This window comes from Ostrinia furnacalis, unplaced genomic scaffold, assembly GCF_004193835.3.
Source record: "Ostrinia furnacalis isolate ACB-3 unplaced genomic scaffold, ASM419383v2 OfSCF1649, whole genome shotgun sequence".
Taxonomy (NCBI): domain Eukaryota; kingdom Metazoa; phylum Arthropoda; class Insecta; order Lepidoptera; family Crambidae; genus Ostrinia; species Ostrinia furnacalis.
The window spans coordinates 548,383-568,434 of record NW_021131888.1 but is presented as its reverse complement, the minus strand read 5'-3'; the positions used below and the strand labels follow the sequence as shown (position 1 = coordinate 568,434).

Genomic DNA, 20,052 nt, shown 5'->3' with positions numbered 1-20,052 from the left:
CGAGAGGCAGCCCTGAGTGCCGCGGGAGCGACAGAGACGGCGATATAATTAAAAGTTTTGTCGCGAAGGCTTGCCGGGAAGGGATGGGTGGAACAGAAGTGTTGTGGAGTAGCTTAAAGTAAATAAAACTTAGAATTACAACTGGCCATCGAAAGTGATGATCAGAGGGCCGAGTGTGAGTTTTCATCAAACGCGCTGTTTCATCTTCATCAAATGTATGACGGATTGTACAACTCCCCTAGCGGGAAAAGTTTAAAAAAAATTTAAATTTTCATACATTTTTTGAACGCGCTCACTAGTGAGTGAGCTCGTTTCATGTAAACACACTCTCAGACCATAGGCCGAAAGTCAAAGCCTTTCTAGTACAACAAATTTCATCCTATTGCACTGCGCACTGGAGGGAAGTCGAACCTTAATTTCGAAGTCCTAATAAGTTCTTCTGATTAATTTCGTTGCGGGTCCAATGACAGTTTAACTATTTTCCCCCGGGACAAACTTCACTTTCATTGGTTGGATTTTTATTGGCGGTCAAGCTGTAGATCCTGGCTACACAGGAGTTGCAGCGGGGGGAACGAGAGGTGGGAATAGTCCCGTTACCGGGTGATGAATGCACTCGAAAATTCTGAAAGAAATCAACAAATCAAATCCAAATATTGATACAAGCCCGCGTCAGACAAAAATTTATTGAANTTATTAAATCTATAAAATCTTTACTTGCAAGACGACTCCACAGCTTCGCTGTTCTGTTTTTACGGGAATACATTTCAATGAATTCCGTCTGTAGGACTCTACCCGATCGCACAAAAAAGTATTGTGTGTTTATTAACTAAATTATTACGAGTTAACGGAGAAAATGGTTTATCTTTTGAATGGATGTTATTACCTATAGAGATAGTGCTGTTGAGTTATTTTAAATTTATTCTATTTATAAGTACCTCTACTAATCTACTTAAAAATGATTTTCATAACAATAAAAAATAACACTAATATTATAAATGCGAAAATGTGTCTGTGTCCTCTTCAATTCTTCACGGTTTAAACCGCTGCTGAACCGATTTTGATGATAGTTTGAATCCCGGGAAAGGACATAGAAAAGTTTTTATCCCCGGTCTTATGCCCGTTTTCAACATTAATCCCTAATTTTTAAAGTGCTATGAAAACGAAATTCCTGTTATGTGAGTGTGTAGGGGTCACTTAAAAATTAGGGACTTTTTTAGGGATTGATGGTGAAAACGGGCATTAGACACTTAGGAACAAAATATAAGGTATAATGGTATGCTTACAATTTTAAGGGGACAGCTGCCCTCCCCCTCCTCTTACGTCCATGAACAAAGAAGTATTTGAAAACACTACCCTCCTTCTGGCAGTTGGGTAAGAATTCTGTCAATTTTTCTTTTATCTTTATTGATTGTGTTTATCTTTAATTCTCGATAATGTTCTGATAGCTGAATACGTGCTATGTCAATAGTTTTTCTAAATGTAGGTATTAACAGTAAAAACTATTTATAATCGACTTCAACGCCATTCTTGTGGCGGAGATTTGGGCCGACGCTGTGTAGGTTTGTTGTCGACACGACAAGAAAAATAATCGACTTCAAAAAAAAGTGTGGAAGAAAAAAGGAGTTACTTTCTATAAATTTGAATAGGAAACTCCAGTTCTAGACTTTAAAAATAAAAAAAATAATAATACACAATTTTAAATTATTTTATTACCAATTTGATTTTTTTTATTATTACGTTTATACACATTAATCATAGGTAGTTCAAAAAGAAGTTAATACCTTATTTAATTGAAAACTTGTCTGTGGTTTCTCAATGGCATAACTTAANTAACTTTGACCCGTTATAATTCTTAAACTACTGGTTCAAATTGAATGAAATTTTAAATGTACCGTGTCTTTACAATGCCTGCATAGCTAATGAAAATTCAGCCTTCTAGTTTTATCCACAACGAAGTTACAGGCAGTCGAAAATGGCCTGAATTGCTTCGAGAAAAGGATGGTACGGCCGTGCCGCTTTTTTGCTCGACTTGGTGGGAGATTTATTCAATTTCCAAAACATTTACCTATGTTAAAAATCTGATGTCTAACAACATTCTTCATACACATACCTACCTAAAATGTATATTCGTACTTCATGTTCATTAATATTAAAGTAATAAAAGTAAAAAATTAAATAGTATCAAGATCGTTTATTCCAATTTCCCCAGTATTGCTCTCAACAAAGTTTATTTTCCCTATTTGCCATGAGATTCTGGTACACCTATAATATTTATTTATTTCATTAAAAATAAGTACAGTCGACCTTAAAAATTACAATATTTTGAGCACTTAAAACTCGAAAGATATTTTTTGTAAAACATCAGAAAAGAATAATTTTAAATATATGTTAATTAAAATTCAATACAAACAAAATAAGTCACTAGTAAAAAAAACATTGTAATAAATAAATACTGTGTTACAAAAGTTTTTCTGATATTATTTTTAAATATTTACGAAAAATACCCATGTACTATTGTTGACATATTTTATATTTGTTACATTTTTATCTTAGAATCTAGATCAATTAACTACTTAAATGTCTTAAAAATGAAAAAGGGCAATAATTATCAACAGTAAAATGACGTAACATAGTTTATTTACTAACTTAAATTAGTGTTAACGATGTATCAATGCAAATTTATTTCTATTATACATAAATAACTTGATAAATTGACTGACTGCGGATGTATAAATTTGATGAAAACGAGTTCTTTAAGTTATAACAATGACGTAACTGAAGGGCCGACATTCGGCTGGTTTTGTTGATGACTTAAAATTAGGCTATAATTATTTATCTATTTAATGTCAGTAGTAATTTAATAGTATTTTAATTTTTCTGAATTTTCACTTCATACAATAGCGTTAGTTCTACAGGCAATTGTTAAGTAATTTTACTTTTTTTCAAATTATTCTCGTATTTTTTGTTTCAGTTTTTTACATTTACAAGTGACCACAGATCTTAGTATATTTACTGTCAATTTTAAATTGTTATCTTCCAGAGATCTTAAATTATTACAAGCAAAGGTAAATATAATAAGTCGGCCAATCGTCAAACGAATAATTGAGTTAAAAAATTAGGGGTCCTTATAAGCTACGGAACCTTAAAACAATTTTTTTTTAATAATAATACAGCCCTTATGATAATTCAAGCTCGAGTATAACGCCGTATTTTATCTGGAAGAGGCGGTTATCGACTCATATCGCGTCATGTCGATAAGAAAATATCGAAAATACCTAACTTGTGGTCGCACAGACTAAACAATATTTTTCAAATTATTTTTATAGTTAAACTTTAACACATGATAGATAGGTCCTTCACTGGTTGGGTTATTGGCGGTCAAGCTGTAGATCCTGGCTACACAGGAGTTGCAGCGGTGGGAACGAGAGACTATTCCCACCTCATGTGCCCAACACCGCACGGTAGGTATCCCGTGAAAAAAAAATAGATAGATAGATAGATAGGTACCTACTAAATTAAGTTAACTTTCTGTTATTGTTTTTTACTTTTCATACAAAATTAAGTAAAAGTAAGTACCCAAAAAAATAGGTAAACGAAGTTTCAAACAGAAATCAAATTTTATGTAAACGGTATAATGTAATTTTTTATTTCTTTATTCGCTATTTTTTCGTAAATGGCTAGACCGATTTGAATGCAGTTTAATTTGTTCTAATAACAATCAATAAAGCGATTATTTAAAACAATTATTATTAAATTGTATATTTAATTTTTAGTCTTTAGTAAAAGGTTAATAAATAATTATTAAATAAGTACATAGGTACCTACCATACGATAAATTGTATGATATAAGCCTAAGTAATTCTAAGATTACCTACTATTGAAACATCGTTAAACAATTTAAATAAATTAAAAAATAAATTAATAATATTATTTAATTTTAAAATACAGCATTTTTTATAATAAAATTAAATCTACTACTTATTAATGAATAGCCCTGACCCCTATACTTGACCCTGACTGTACTTTATTATTATTTATTCTCCTTTGTTCATCCAGATTTAAAACATTCGAAGTTCAAATATTCAAACACCAAATAACTTAACAGATACAAAAACATTCACGTTCAAAATTCAAATGAATTCGAAATTCAAAAATTAAGCACGGCCATGGCTAGGGTTCCCAACCCTCCCGGATTGCCCGGGAGACTCCGGAAATAATGGTTAACCTCCCGACCTCCCGGAGAGCAATATTTTCTCCGGTATTTCTAAAAATTAAATGCATCTATTGCTGCTCGTACTTGTGTATAAATTTTATCTTTAAAAGAACCAATCACATGGACCAGCATTACTAAACTCCAGGAATTATTAAATACTAGCTGACCCGGCGAACTTTGTTCCGCCTTAATGGCAATAAATAAGCAGACTTTTTTTTATTTCGAACGGGATAAAAAGTATCCTATGTCATTCTCCTGGCTCTAAACTACCTCCCTGACAATTTTCAGCTAAATCGGTTCAGCCGTTCTTGAGTTATAAGCGAAGTAACTAACACGACTTTCTTTTATATATATAAGATTGACATAGATAGTGGCAAATTGTACGATGAGGTTGGACTTTTGCGTGAGGTGCAACCACATCTNGGAGTACAAACAGTAAATCACCCCTGATCCAGCCAGTGCTGTTGACAGGTTATTTTTTTTTAATCTAGCAATTTATAATTTTTCAGCTAGGGTCACTCAAGATTCTTTCTTAGTAAAGAAGCCATATACAAAAAGAACGGCACCGCCTATGTTTCAGTTCCACGCGAAAATATGTAGGTAATATAAATAATTTATTTCTCAGACATTTCTTGATCGATTTAAATAAAAACTTCACCGTCTTTTTAGTTTTGGTATATTAATCCCATTCAGCGAAATATGGTGTTTTAACATCAGGAACTTCTCCATTAAAATGCTGGAAGAGCAATTTATCTACAGTACCTCTTTATTTTCAATAAACAGATGATCAAGTCATCTGTTTATTGAAAAACAAGAAATGCAAGTGGAGTTTTAAGAATCGTTTTCTAGTTCTGAATGAAGTGATAAGTTAGAAGTATGATGCATAATAAAATTAGTTACTTAAAGTAATATACGATTTATTCAATTTCCAAAACATTTACCTATGTTAAATATCTGATGTCTAACAACATTCTTCATACACATACCTACCTAAAATGTATATTCGTACTTCATGTTCATTAATATTAAAGTAATAAAAGTAAAAAAATTAAATAGTATCAAGATCGTTTATTCCAATTTCCCCAGGGNAGTGAAAGTTGACGCAGTTTTTGGGAAAACGACAGTACAACTCCAGATCCCCCCTTTGCTAGACATTTTATAAGTCGCGGGTACCTTTTCATACACCCGCAACCCTTTTCTTATGAAAATAGTGGATAGTTAATCAAATAATCAAATTAACGATTAATGATTATGATTAATTAATCTTAATCAAAATTTTTGATTAATGATTAATTAATCATAATCAAAAAATTTTGATTATGATTTTAATCATTAATTTTTAATCATTAATCAGATTAACTTTTTGCCAACACTGCCGTAAAAGTTAGACTTATGTTATACCATAAAAGCTTATTTTTATGTATAATAATTCACCAACATTATCTAAATATACATATAAAAGGAGAAACTGACTGACTGACTGACAGATCAACGCACAGCCTAAACGGCTAAACGTAGGCACTTGAAATTTGGAAGGAACGTAGCTTAGGTACCGTAGAGGTGCACTAAGAAAGGAATTCTCGAAATTCCCACGGGAACGGGAATTAGCGTGAAAAACGGGATTCACGCGTACGAAGTCGCGGGCGGCCGCTAGTATCCTATACAAACTTTCAGCTTTTATAAAATGACGTAGGTCTAGCGTTCACTAGCTCTTACGTATTCACGAACATTACTATGAGGTCTCACAGTGCGCATGGACGCACAGGGTGACACACGAACCAATCAAAGATCTCTATTCAACGCTGTGCGTTTGATTTGCTGCTTCACTTAAGCAAGCATTGAATAGAATAGAATAGAATATATTTATCCCAACTAATATTATAAATGCGAAAGTAACTCTGTCTGTCTGTCTGTCTGTCTGTCTGTCTGTGCTAAATTTTAGCATACAAATATTCATTACAAAATTAATAAAATGTCACACTATTAAATTACATTACATTAGAGATTGATTATTTAGGAATTCGTCAATTGTATAGAAGACATTTTGTATGAGCCATTTTCGTAATGTCGACTTAAAACTAGTGTAAGGAAGCTCTTTCATGCAAGCAGGTATTTTATTAAAAATCTTAATGCACATTGCGTAACAATTTCTTTGAAAACATGCAGTTCTAGGTGTTATGTCTAATATGAGTCTATGTGGATTTCTTGTATTAGTCCTATAATAGTCCTTTGCTTCAGTAAATAGTTCATGATTTGACTTTACGAATTTTGCTATCTCCAAAATATAGATGGAGGCTAGTGTTAATATTCCCATAGTCAAAAAGTGTGGTCTGCATGATACGTCAGGGGCAATCCCACATAAAGCTCTAACACAGCGTTTTTGAGCAATAAATACTTGCTTTGCTCCAGGGCTGTTTCCCCACATTATGATNAAGAGGGTTATGTTTTTACCCGACTGCGCCAGAAGGAGGGTTATGTTTTTCGAGTGTATGTATGTATGTATATTTCTTTGGCACGGCCTACAGCCTAAGATTTTAGCGTGAGAGGTGTCGTTAGATTTGTCTTAATCGTGAGTGAGAGTGACACTGGCTATATTAAAATTGAAAAAAAAAAAAACAAAATGACGGATATTAGGCGCCATAAGTCTTCAAAAAAAATTTTTTTTCTCAAAACCTATCGAGTGTGGTATCAAAGCCTATTATTGTAGTCTCTTACCCTTATCCCCTTCGTGATGACTCTTGAAAGATAGCAGGAAGGCGCTGGATGCAGGAGGCCTATGTTCAGCAGTGGACGTCCTGTAGCTGAAATAGTGATGATGATGACTACCTTAGTAATAAAACTTACACGCTCGTTGGACAGTGTTTTGTACTGATGGTCAGTATGGAAATATCATTTTTAATAATAGTGTTCAACAAGTGTGTTACTTTTTATTCAAGATACAAAAAATAACACGATACCTTGTTTTTTTCATTTATTGTCCCCAAGCAGTGGTACTGGGACTTGTAAAAGTGCTTTTTAAAGGCTTACTTGCAAAAATAAAATAAGTTTTGTGAGTCTTTTTGATTTTAATGTAACTCAACACTATTAGAATAATAAACTGTAAGATATTTTTGAAGTGACTGATCCATATTAAGGTATTTTGAACCACAAATTATTCTTGTTATAACAAAAAACATTATTCTATTGCAATTAAGTGTACTTTAAATTGACACCACAACGACTGCCAAATCGCTTGTTACACAATCGCACAGATTAACAAATTAGCAAAGCAATTACTTGACAATTATAATAATAATAATTTTTAAATGAGAAAAACTGGTTTCATACCCCAAACTGTGGGTGTACTATGACACTGCCTGTGTTTACGTAAAAAATGCTGTACGCACGCTTTGTTTATGTGTGAGTGAGCGGCTTTGTGTGCGTGGCACGGAGTCAGGGCCGCCACCGATCGATACTGATATTTATTAATATTTTTATTGTAAATTTTTTAGACTTAGTTAAATGTAGTATTTCGCGTTGAAATTAATGTGTAATGTTTGTGCTATATGAAGTTGACAAATAGATTTGTTCAATAACAAGTAATTTTGGTTTTAATTTTAAAATTATTATGCATGTAGGTACTTAGTACCTACTGCTATTGATGATTTTATCTGATATTATTTATAATGCAAAATTATTTAACATAGATAATAATAATATTGTTATCACTGTATTCTACCTGGTGTAAAGGTCCAAAACGCCACAATGCCAACATTATAAAGTAAAACTGCACCTATTTCTTAAAAATTACCTCATCCGAAGATAACAATGGATTTATAACAACTTTTGTTAAAGAAGTGACAAATGAGAAAGTCTATTTTGTTGTTAACAGGAACAGGACTAATGTTATTTACCTACAACGATTATTTTTTGTCTCAGTGTATAAATTTTAATGTATAAATAAAACCCATAATATGGGTTAGGCTTATTTGCACAAAACTAAAAAACATAATGTCTAGACTCTTTAGCAATAGTATGTAAAATAAGATAATAACAGTTACAGCATCATAATAACTATAATACTAAAAAGGTTTTTTAGATTATAGCACTTTAACCATTTTATTATTANAGCCTAAACGGCTTGACCGATTTTAGCGTGAGTGAGAGTGACACTGGCTATATTAAAATTAAAAAAAAAAAAAAACAAAATGACGGATTTTAGGCGCCATAAGTCTTCAAAAAAATTTTTTTTTTTCTCAAAACCTATCGAGTGTGGTATCAAAGCTTATTATTGTAGTCTCTTACCCTTATCCCCTTCGTGATGACTCTTGAAAGATAGCAGGAAGGCGCTGGGTGCAGGTCGCTATCAACCGGGCGATGTCGAAGTCATTGAGGGAGGCCTATGTTCAGCAGTGGACGTCCTGTGGCTGAAATAATGATAATGATGACTACCTTAGTAATAAAACTTACACGCTTGGACAGTGTTTTGTACTGACGTTTAGTATGGAAATATCATTTTAAAACAGTGTTTAACAAGTGTGTTACTTTTTATTCAAGTCTACAAAAAATAACACGATACCTTATTTTTTTCATTTATTGTCTCGAAGCAGTGGTAGGGTTAATACTGGGACATGTAAAAGTGCTTTTTAAAGGCTTACTTGCAAAAATAAAATAAGTTTTTTGAGTCTTTTTGATTTTAATGTAACTCAACACTATTTAAACTCGTTTAGAATAATAAACTGTAAGATATTTTTTAAGTGACTGATCCATATTAAGGTATTTTGAACCACAAATTATTCTTGTTATAACAAAAAACATTATTCTATTAAGTGTACTTTAAATTGACGCCCAACGACTGCCAAATCGCTTGTTACACAATCGCACAGATTAGCAAATTAGCAAATCAATTACTTGACAATTATAATAATAATAATTTTTAAATGAGAAAAACTAGTTTCATACCCCAAACTGTGGGTGTACTATGACACTGCCTGTGTTTACGTAAAAAATGCTGTACGCACGCTTTGTTTATGTGTGAGTGAGCGGCTTTGTGTGCGTGGCACGGTGTCAGGGCCGCCACCGATCGATACTGATATTTATTAATATTTTTATTATTAATTTTTGATGATTTGAGAGTTAAATGTAATATTTCGCATTGAATCAATGTGCAATGTTTGTGGGATATGAAGTTGACAAATAGATTTGTTCAATAACAATTAATTTTGATTTTAATTATAAAATTATTATGCCCTACCTACCTACATAATAAGTAGCTTTCCTCTACAACAATCATCTGAGGTGATAATATTAATAATGTAGAATTGAACATAATAGTATTGTTCCTGTACTACTTGGTGTAAAGGTTCAAAATACAATAATGCCAACATAAGAAAGCAAAATTATGCCTATTTCTTTAAAAAACACCATAACTGGATACCACACAATGCTTTCATAAAACCCTTTGTTACAGAAACAAAGGAGAAAGTATAACTTTTATTGTTTTATAGGACTAATGCTATTTACCTACAACTATTATTTTTGTCTCAGTGTATATTTAATGTATAAATAATAATACATACATACTTATTTGTACAAAACTAAACGACTTAATAAATCTACTACGAGTATAAGCACTCTAGACTCTACAGTTAGCATGTTTGGCATAAAATAGGATAATAACACTTACAGCATCATAATAACTATAATACTAAAAAGGTTTTATAGATTATAGCACTTTATCAATTTTATTATAANTATTATTATTAACAACAACAAAAGAACTTAATTATTATTATTAAACAACCCGTAAAATCGGCAGGCAACCCTAACGGTCTATGTGTGCGTGCAAGAAAATACAGAGTAATGTTAACTACATTCACACAGACAACCGTCGGCCGCGGGCTGAGACGGGCGTGTGTATCGTCGCGGGTCTTATTTTTGTCATCGTACGCCATATTGTGTCTATTGTCAACCATAATTCCACCATAAAAATCCACATTACCAATTTCCGATTTACACGCGACGCGGTGCAGTTAAAAAATAACAATCAACTAATTTAAGTGCTTATTATTATTGTTACGCTATCTGTGGAGATAATTATTTTAATTATAATCGATTTCGGAGTTCCGTATCCTAGTGAAATTTAAAAAGTGATTGTTTTTTTTTCCGGCGTGTTTCTTGTGTTGTGCCAGAATTAGCACGTGAAAAAAATAACTTGAGAACAGTCAGTGTGTTAAATATAGTGCAATGTCTACGCTGAATGTTAAAAATAAAATTGCATTTGTCTTCGTTGTGTGGACATGATGTTAAATACATTTGTTATGTACAGTTTCGGTGTTTCTGTTAAGTTAAAGTGAATTACTTACTGGATTGCCAGCGCCTTTTTGGATTTTTTCGGAAATGGAGAAACCTACTTTCAAGGTACCTCTTTTGGTTTTTATTATCTGTGTTTTTAAATTCGTCGACGGAACTTGACACTTATCATTATCATCATCAATTGAGTGACTTTTAAATGAATATAATTAACAAAAGAACAAATTAGAAATTAAAATAAATGATTAAAATGAGATAATAATCGAGATGACAATGAGCTTAAATGAAAACATTAAAATTGAATCCTAAATGTTATGATTCTACTTTAGTTGGTGACGTCATCCATTGTTTCCGACTCGTAAACCTGTGTACACAATGAGTGTTTTTTCTTTACGTTTTTACATAATCAATACCTACTTACTTTTCGATACGATTTGCCTAAATCGATTTCTTAGTATGTTTATGGAATAATTTCATTAATAATTCAATTCAAATCAAAGTTGTTTCGAATGAATTAGAACGATTGATCAGGAATTAAAATTGAAGAACGTAATTATTATGAACAAACTCAACCCTGCTCCGCCATATCAGCAGCGCTAGTGATGGGGGCGCGTAGCTAGGATATCGATATCGATGATTTGTTTTTTGTAATAATAATATTAGTACGACATTTCACGAATTATTTCATTTTTTTTTTAAGTAACTGTCCTCACCATAGGTTGTCTGGAAGAGATCGCTTCATAGCGATAAGACCGCCTAGTTGTACCTTGTGTGTTCCTTTACTTTCTGTTCTTATCTTTGGTGTGCAATAAAGTGTATTTATTATTATTATTATTATTATTATCCAGTCATAAACTTTTACAAATAATATTTAAAATTGAATGTTACTTTTGTTTTAGTTTATATTACATAAAAAAAATTAAAAGCTTTTTTGTTAGATGCATTTTTTTGGTAATGTCGCTTCGTCTGCATTTAGATTTGTTAAACTACGTAATGGATTGTAATTCAGCAATAATTAGTGATTAAGAGGAAGGTTTAATGCATTCCACTCGTGTGAAAGAGGTAGGTCGAAATAAAATAAAAAAACTTTAAAGTGACATCATGACGTCCATAAGAATCCAAAACTCCAAACATATTATTTTCTAATATAAAATATGATTCCAAAACCAATGTTTCTATTATTGGAAGTTAATTAAAAGTAAAAAAAAGGTCGTCATTACGTATTTAATATATTATTTTTATTTTAAAACGAAATAAAAAACCATAAAAACTGACTTATTATTTATTATTGAGACGACCAATTTTAATAAATCAATATAAAAATTCACACAAATATTTTTTTTTATAAGTTTGGCTTGGTTATCGATAAATTGAATTAATGAGTATTTTAGAAATGTGAATCTTCACTAATAAACAGTAGTACCTTGTGCCGTTGTAACAAAGGCGATTATGCAACAAAAAACGTCCGTCCGATGCGCGTTGGCTTATGGCTAGTTAGCAGAAAAACGTGTCAGGGTCATATTTAACACTAGTGGAGTTTAGAAGTAGTTTTTTGAGATATTATGTTTTTACATAGGGCTCGTTCCCATTCCCACGGCTATCCAGTTTTGCGGGATTTGCAGGATGCTGATCGATTTAATATGGTTTTCTGACCAATTATTTTTGCTGATAGTTTTCATTTTTCTGCTCACTAAAAAAATAATATTGCTGACTCTATAAATAAAACCCATTACTCACTTAAATAATATGTTTTTTTACTGTCGATGATTGTGTCGATAGTAAACTGCAGCTTGAACTCTCTACTGAACTCAGTCCCATATAAATTAGGGGTCGTGGTTGACTGGATAACGATTTCCACGCTTACGGAGTTGCGAGCAAAGCTGTTGGATATCCATACTCATATTATGCGAAAGTAAAATTGTCTGTATGTTACGTCTTCATGTTTATGCAGCTGAATCATTTTTGATAAAATGTGNTAATTGTATTGGAATAGAAAAAAAAACAAGAAAAACTTATTTTCACAAAAAAAAACTTAATTTTAATTAAAAAAATAAGTAAGCCACCAAAATAGAGATGGATGGAACTTCAGGAGAAGGGCAAGCCATTGATTTATCGATAAAAAGGGTGAAATAGAGGATGGAAGTTTTATGCTTAACCCCTTTTCTCTTGTGTAAGCAATAAAAAAAAAATTATAAGCTTTTGTAATAATATGGAGTTGTGCAAATACGTGATTGCTAATTATTAATGACATAATTAAAACGGGAGTGAAGCTACAAGCAAAAACCAGTTTAATTAATGATCATTAAGCCTGTGATAATGTACTAACAACGTTCAAAACTCGACTCAAGTCTTAAACTCAAGATTGTGATTGTTCTATTTCATATTTGGACCAAACTCAGTCTCAAATCTGTTCTTGAGTAGATTCGAAATACAACCCTTATCAGGTAGATAATAAAGCCTTTCGTAGAATGTTCGCGAACGTAGACCAACTTGAACAGGCATGCGCAGTTGGTAACCAAACTAAGACTTTATCTACTCGGCTTAAAGTCTAGTTTCACGAGAAGTGACGCTTCCTTTGTGATATAATAACTAGTTAGGGGTCGTGGCTTCACCCGTGTGGATAAAGATTTTTTTGTATCATTAGAAGATTATAAATAGCTGACCAGGCGAACTTCGTACCGCCTATGTTCATCAGAAATATTGTAGGATTCTAATGTTACAAATTGGTCCAGTAGTTTTGGAGCCTATTCAATACAAACAAACAATCGAATCTTCCCTGTTTATAATATTACAGAAGACAAAAATGCTGTAACTGCCTAGCTCTCATCAATACGGTATTTAACCCTTGAAAAAGAGGCTGACAATAGTGACTGAGTTTATTACGCAGCTTCTCAGCATTAGCCCATATTGTTGTCCCAAAACAATAAATTAATCAATAAAATGTTTTATAGCGCTTTTAAAAAGCTAAAAATAAAATTACATATTTTTATAACTAAATTCAAACGTCACTACAAGTATAACATTCGCAATAAAAAAGTAGCTCGTATTTCGATTAGCAATAAGGACGATCTCAAGGTCACTGTACTAGATCTAATCTACTCTTGTGAGTACGTTATTAATTGTTTATAATAGTTTTTATTATACCTGTTATTGTAACAAAATGATGATCATAATAATTATTAGTTTACTACTCAATTTACAAGTGTTTCACACGAAGCGTATTCGACTTTGAGGCTATGATTCATAAGGTATAGATGACCCACGCTGAACTGTCCCACCAAACTCAATGACAGGGGGGCGCTACCATCGTTCAACTTTATGGTTTCCAACATGGCAAAAATCGGAATCAGCGTTCCGGTATTGACGGTGGCGCCCCACTGTCAATGTCATGCATAGGACAGTTCAGTATTTTGGAAGTATACCTATTTTTTGCAATGTCAACTACCCTGAATATTTTGACATCTGCCACGTCACAAATATGTACAGTCGTCAAGAAATTAACTGACCATTAAAAATAAACGATTTGAACTTTAATACTTCGGCGTAAGGTTAAAAAACAATTTTATTGAGATAAGGAGATTGTGGAGTGGAATAGTAGGAATATTGTACAGTTGTTTTGGTTTTGAATTGAAACTTATTGCATTAATATTTTTTATGAAGTATTGTTATTATTATGCACCGCCTTCTCAAACTCTGTTTGGCCTAAAAGTTAACTGGTAGAGAGTACCACACGGCATTAATATCGCCTTTTGGAATTTTTTGTGTGCAATAAAGATTTTACATAGATAAACAAATAAACTTGAATATCTAAAAAATTTTTCTTTCTTTCTTTAATTAGGTGAAATAATGACTGTGTGTTTGGGAAATCTATTATTTTTTTATTACAAACATAATAACATAAAAAATCTAGCATTGGTAATGAATATTAAAGATTTTCTGAGACAAACAGAAATACACACAGTGCAGCTTTTGCATATTAATTTGTAACTATAACAAGCAAAGCCACGGGCAGAAGTGAGTCTCACAACTTCTCGAGAAGGTAATATTAAACCAACAATAATAACTCGGTTACGTGAGTCATGATGACGTTTCAACGTGTGTTAAATGTATCGAAAACATGGTGTCGTATTGATCGGTTTATCGTTCAATAATTAATCTTAAGCTTATCTTTAGTCTGGGAATTTGATTGAAATTAGCGCATAACTTAGTATTAAACTGGATACTGGAACTTAGTATTAAACCTAGAGCATTTCACGGACTTACCCCATTTTTGCAAAGTAACGTTAAGTAGTATACGTGTTTTTCATATTACCGTTTGCAGTCTCTCAAAAAAGCCGATCCGCTGGAATTCGGGATTTAGTTTTGTCATTAAACTGGACCAGCAAAAAATAGGATCTAGTTTAATATAAAGTATTGTTTAATAGAAGTCTTCCCACCAGCGTCATCTTCATGCGTAAATTTTTTGCAATCACTCGTCCCACAAAAAACGGGTCACTGGCATGTGAACACACAAATTCAGTTTTGCGGGATCTAGTGCAGAATCCTGCAAAACTGTTTGCCGTAAGAAAGGGGCCCTTAAAGAATCATAGGTCTAGTAGGGAAGAGATAGGTACTACTAACTTGTATTAGCTGTTACAATTGAGTTGATTAACACTAGTTACCAATATAATTGAGGCTACAATAGCTACAGTCAGTTTCGGACTGCCCTCAATCGAGGGTCAGTCGGGGCTTGCTCCTTGTCCGTGGGATTATTGTGGTGTACTCCCTAACACGAGCATGGAGGGGTTAACGGGTCTATTTGTATTGTTTTGTACAAGTCTAATATTAAAAAAAACGCATAAATATCTAAATAACACTCATAATCCTAAAAAAAAACTATTCGTTTTGTTTTAAACTGGATAAGGGCTTCCCAAACTTTTTTTAATGTGGCCTTTGACCTATGACTACTGTACCCTTGGAGGTTTGCAATGTTTTTATGCGACACATTGCACACAGTTTGGGAACCCCTGATAGATGTAGATTTAATTATTTTATTCAATGAATTCAACTCAATTCAGTAAACAAAATTGATGTCATAGGGTTTTTTACTGTAATAATCTTTGGGGAAATCGTGTTTGACAGATCACATACGATTTATTTAAATTGATTGTTGTAAGTAATAATAACTACTCAATTTAAAACGGTGTTAATTTATTTTTTGTCCTTTTTTTATACGATATATTCTTACTTCTCTCCCAAGCAGCTTTCGGCTACGGTAACTGCGACAAATTCTCTCTAGTCCGCAGTATAAAGTACGAGTAAAAGTAGTAATTTTCTGGATGTATTCTTATTAAATTATAATAACGTAGCGGAATTTAAACTGGAAATTGTCAAGTAAAAAAAAATCCGCAAAGCCAAACCATTTTAATCTAGTTACTGCGTGCTATTTCTAATCCAAATGTGTGGGATTTTTGCCACACACGAAGGTAGCGCTGTGCTGAAGTGTCGTTTTATAATTACACTTAATTAGCTGACCCCGCAAACTTCTTAGCCTAACAGTTAATAAATATCACGTTTTAGATTTTTCAATATTTTAACAGTTGTTTAGCGATACGGGGCAAAGATGAACTCAACATTCAGAGAGCATTAAAATCGGTTCAGCCATTCTGAAATTATAAATGATGTAATTACCCCAACTTTTTTACTGTAAGGGCAACCCACTAGTCATTATCTACTACACTTTTGTTTATTGTGTATTTGTGTCTTTCTTTGGCCTACAGACCTAGTTTCTGAATTGAGATTTTTGGCTTGAGCGTGCTCATTTTCTCATGTAGTATGAAATTTCATATTAAATTCATCCTTGAGTAGCAGATGCGCACGTCCAAGTTGAAAATATCAATTCGGAAACCGGGCTTTTGTCTCCATTTATCGATATCTTAAAGTCGCGGAGCAGCACTATTTTTTGACATTAAAATATTTCAAATTAAGAATACAAAAATTTCGCAAGTCTCGTCCTGTATGAATCTCTGCTACTGTACTCATTTTTATCGATATTGTAAGGACACGGTGCAGGCTTCAGCACTATTTTTTGTCATTGTCACATTCAAATTCAAATAAAGAACACAAACTTTTTAAATTCTCTGTACGGATCTCTGCCACAGACTGTACTCAGTGTTTACTGTTTATAAACATTGACTGACCACAGATTTGGCAAGTGCCCAAGACCGTGTATATTTTGTTCAAATATGGGCCATATCTCTGGTGGTTAAGCACTAAAATTACTCTTGAATATTTGGGTTGATTGATTGTCAAATTCGATTTATACTTTGTCATACGTGAAGTTAGTGCGACGCCATTTTGTGTAAACGTCAGCGTACAGTCGGTAGAACTATTTTTGTTAAAATAACGTAATATTATGATAAAATGAGTATTTTTACTTCAATTTCTACTAAAGTAAAAATAAGTAGGACTAGGACTTAGTTAAAAAGGCAAGCGTGAATCGTCGACCCACAAGGTGGACCGACGACATCATAAAGGTAGCAGGAAAGCGCTGGACGCAGGCTACTACCACAAAATATAACCGGGCCCGGGCAACATGGAAAGCATTGGGGGAGGCCGTTGTTCAGCAGTGGACGTCCTATGGCTCAGGTGATGATGACTGGTCGCTCATAGGAATCGAACCTAGGACTTCTAAACCATGAAGTCTTAATCTCAAAACCACTAACTCATATTTATTTACAAACACACAACTCCTATATTTTACTAGCTTTCCGCCCGCGGCTTCGCCCGCGTGGAATTTTGTCTGTCACAGAAAAACTTTATCGCGCGCGTCCCTGTTTCAAAAACCGGGATAAAAACTATCCTATGTTCTTTCCCGGGACTCAAACTATCTCTATGCCAAATTTCATCAAAATCGGTTGCGAGGTTTAAGCGGGAAAGCGTAACAGACAGACAGACAGACAGACAGACAGACAGAGTTACTTTCGCATTTATAATATTATAGTTGGGATAACACTCTCAGTAACCCATATAGCTCGGGTATATTTAGCTGGGCTATTTATAAAACGTTTTGCGTTACGCGCTAGGACTGCTTGTTTTATCTTTAACTTTATTTTGGGGAACAGGTAGGTTATGAAAGGGTTCAGTCAGTTATTCATCATTATCAGTTCAGTCAAGGGATGGCCACTATTGGACATAAGCCTCCCCCAATGATTTCCTGGCCGGTTGGTAGCGCGGCTGAACCATTTAAGAACCTAGTAAGGGACACTTTTTCAGATTTTCGTTTTTTGTCATAAATCACCTTAGAATTAAGGTCTCCACAGGATGTGAAGAAAGAAATCGCTCTATTACACTTAACACCGGAGAAACGCGTTGCTAAAAACCTAGTAAGTCGAATTCAANTCATATTCGACTTTGATTTTGATTTTTACGAGGCACTTTTGTCAAAAAAATAATTTTTAGTGTTAGTAAAGAGCATAAAACTTGCAATTTTTAACTAAATATATTCTTTTATTCCATAAAGTATACTTTAGTAACTAATCTTTAATATAAACATCGGAAGTTATCCAAATCTTTAAGCATCTTAGCAGGGCAAATGAAAATGCGTTTTTTCGCTCTCCTGTAAAATTTGCTCCGCTGCACTTACTAGGTTCTTAAATGGTTCAGCCGAGCGGCCTGTGTCCAGCGCCTTCCTGCTACCTTTATGATGTTGACTCGTCATCCACCTTGTGGGTGGACGTCCCACTGCGTTTTCCGATGTCCTGTCACTCCATTTCTGAACCTTGCTGGAGGATGATTGATTGAGAATGTTTCAAAATGTTCTGCAAGAAAGAAGAAGAAACTCGTTCCCACGGCAATGCAAAGATCCCGCAGAACTGGACTGTCGTGTGAACACACGCTCATCATAATGAGGGCTATCGTTTTAGCGCTCACCAGTTGGCGCCACTGTAGAGTAAGGTCCTGTCACTTGCTAGTAGCGAAGACAGTAGCACCAACTTGTGAGCGCTAAAGTGGTAGGAGGATTATCGCATTTGCTCTCATCCAGAAGGCGCCACTGTAGAGTAAGGTCCTGTCAATCGCCAGGGGTGCCAACTTTTAAGTATAAAAACGATAGCCCTCATTATTTAAAAATGCTGTCAAGTCAACAGTACTATTGATATCAAAAGTTGTCGAAGTATTGTATTATCGATAGTTATGCAACACTACTTGACTGTGCTTGCTCTGTGGGCGTAGTGTGAGTTTACATCAATTCATTAAAAATTAGGGATGTCTCCGTAGGAACAAGTCCTTACCTACTTTTTCATGCAAAAACTACTGAACGGATTTTGATGAAACTTTACAGTATATTATATTCTTTATTTCTTCTTAACAATGTTTAGACATCAGAATAACACATTTATAATTTATAACAATATTGAGTTTATAACCCAAATTACAACGATAAAAAAATGTCAAGTAAAGGTCTTTCTCACAAATTGAACGTCACGCGGGCGAAGACGCGAACTAAGACTAAATCTTTAGAAATAAGTCCGTTAGATAAACCACGATTTCAGATAAGTTACTGATAAAATTTATCATACACAATTGCAGTAGATTTCTCTCTGTATTTCATTTTCAAGGTCGTGCAATTCGCATTTCTTAATCGAAAAAATAACTGTTGAAATTGGAGTTATTTATTAATACTGAGTTTGTTGCGGCGCTTCTTCTCAGCACTTGCCAAATGTTCGTCTCGAAGCGCTGGTAGGGCAAAAAAAGAATGAGACATGAATAGGCTCCTTAAGAACATTACGATTTGTAAGTATGGTACTAATTTAATTAGTCTAAACAAATAAAGTTAATTTTGATTTTGATAATAGGGAAAGATTTATATTTTTGTATGTTTGTCGCGAATTAACTCAAAAACTACTGGACCGATTTTGAAAATTCTTACATCAGTAGAAAGCTACATTATTCCTGTCCTGAGTAACATAGGCTTAAAATATTTAGATATGTTTGTCGCGAATTAACTCAAAAACTACTGGACCGATTTTGAAAATTCTTTCACCATTTTAATGCTACATTATCCCTAATTAACATAGAATATAGCAGACCAAATTTCACGAGGCGGAGAAGCGGGCAAAAGCTAATCTTTATTTTAAAGGAGTAAAGTTTTTTGCAAGTATCTCTGGAACTACTGGCCCGATTTGAAAAATTCTTTCAGTGTTAGATAGCCCATTTATTGAGAAAGGCTATAGGCTATACAACATCACGCTACGATCAATAGGAGCAGAGCAACAATGAAAAATGTTGCGAAAACGGGTTTTCACGCGTACGAAGTCGCGGGCACAGCTAGTAAATTATAGATTTTATCTCGTTTCTGTAAAGTTCATTATAACTTTATAAATCGTCGACACAACACACCTGCTCTACGAACAGAGCATTGTGTTCGTTAATTTTCAAGAATCTAATTTGCATTGAGGTAGGGTGACCATTGTTTTAGGGAAATATGGACAGTCCTGACAAAAACCTGTCAAAAATTACAACATAACAAAAATAAATAAGTAGCTGAAAGGGCACATACTCTCTCGGCA

General features: G+C 33.5%; 1 protein-coding gene across 3 annotated transcripts in view; it reads left to right on the top strand.

Annotated features, from left to right (window-relative positions):
- The first annotated feature begins 10,087 nt into the window (after window positions 1–10,087).
- The window catches only part of LOC114353283 (AT-rich interactive domain-containing protein 5B), a 103,406-nt gene continuing 93,441 nt past the window's right edge, over window positions 10,088–20,052 (top strand). For all 3 annotated transcript variants that reach the window (XM_028305203.1, XM_028305201.1, XM_028305202.1), the window contains exon 1: window positions 10,088–10,612. In XM_028305203.1, the coding sequence (XP_028161004.1) occupies window positions 10,592–10,612 (21 nt within the window). In that variant the 5' untranslated portion in view covers window positions 10,088–10,591. The remainder of the gene's footprint in view (window positions 10,613–20,052) is intronic.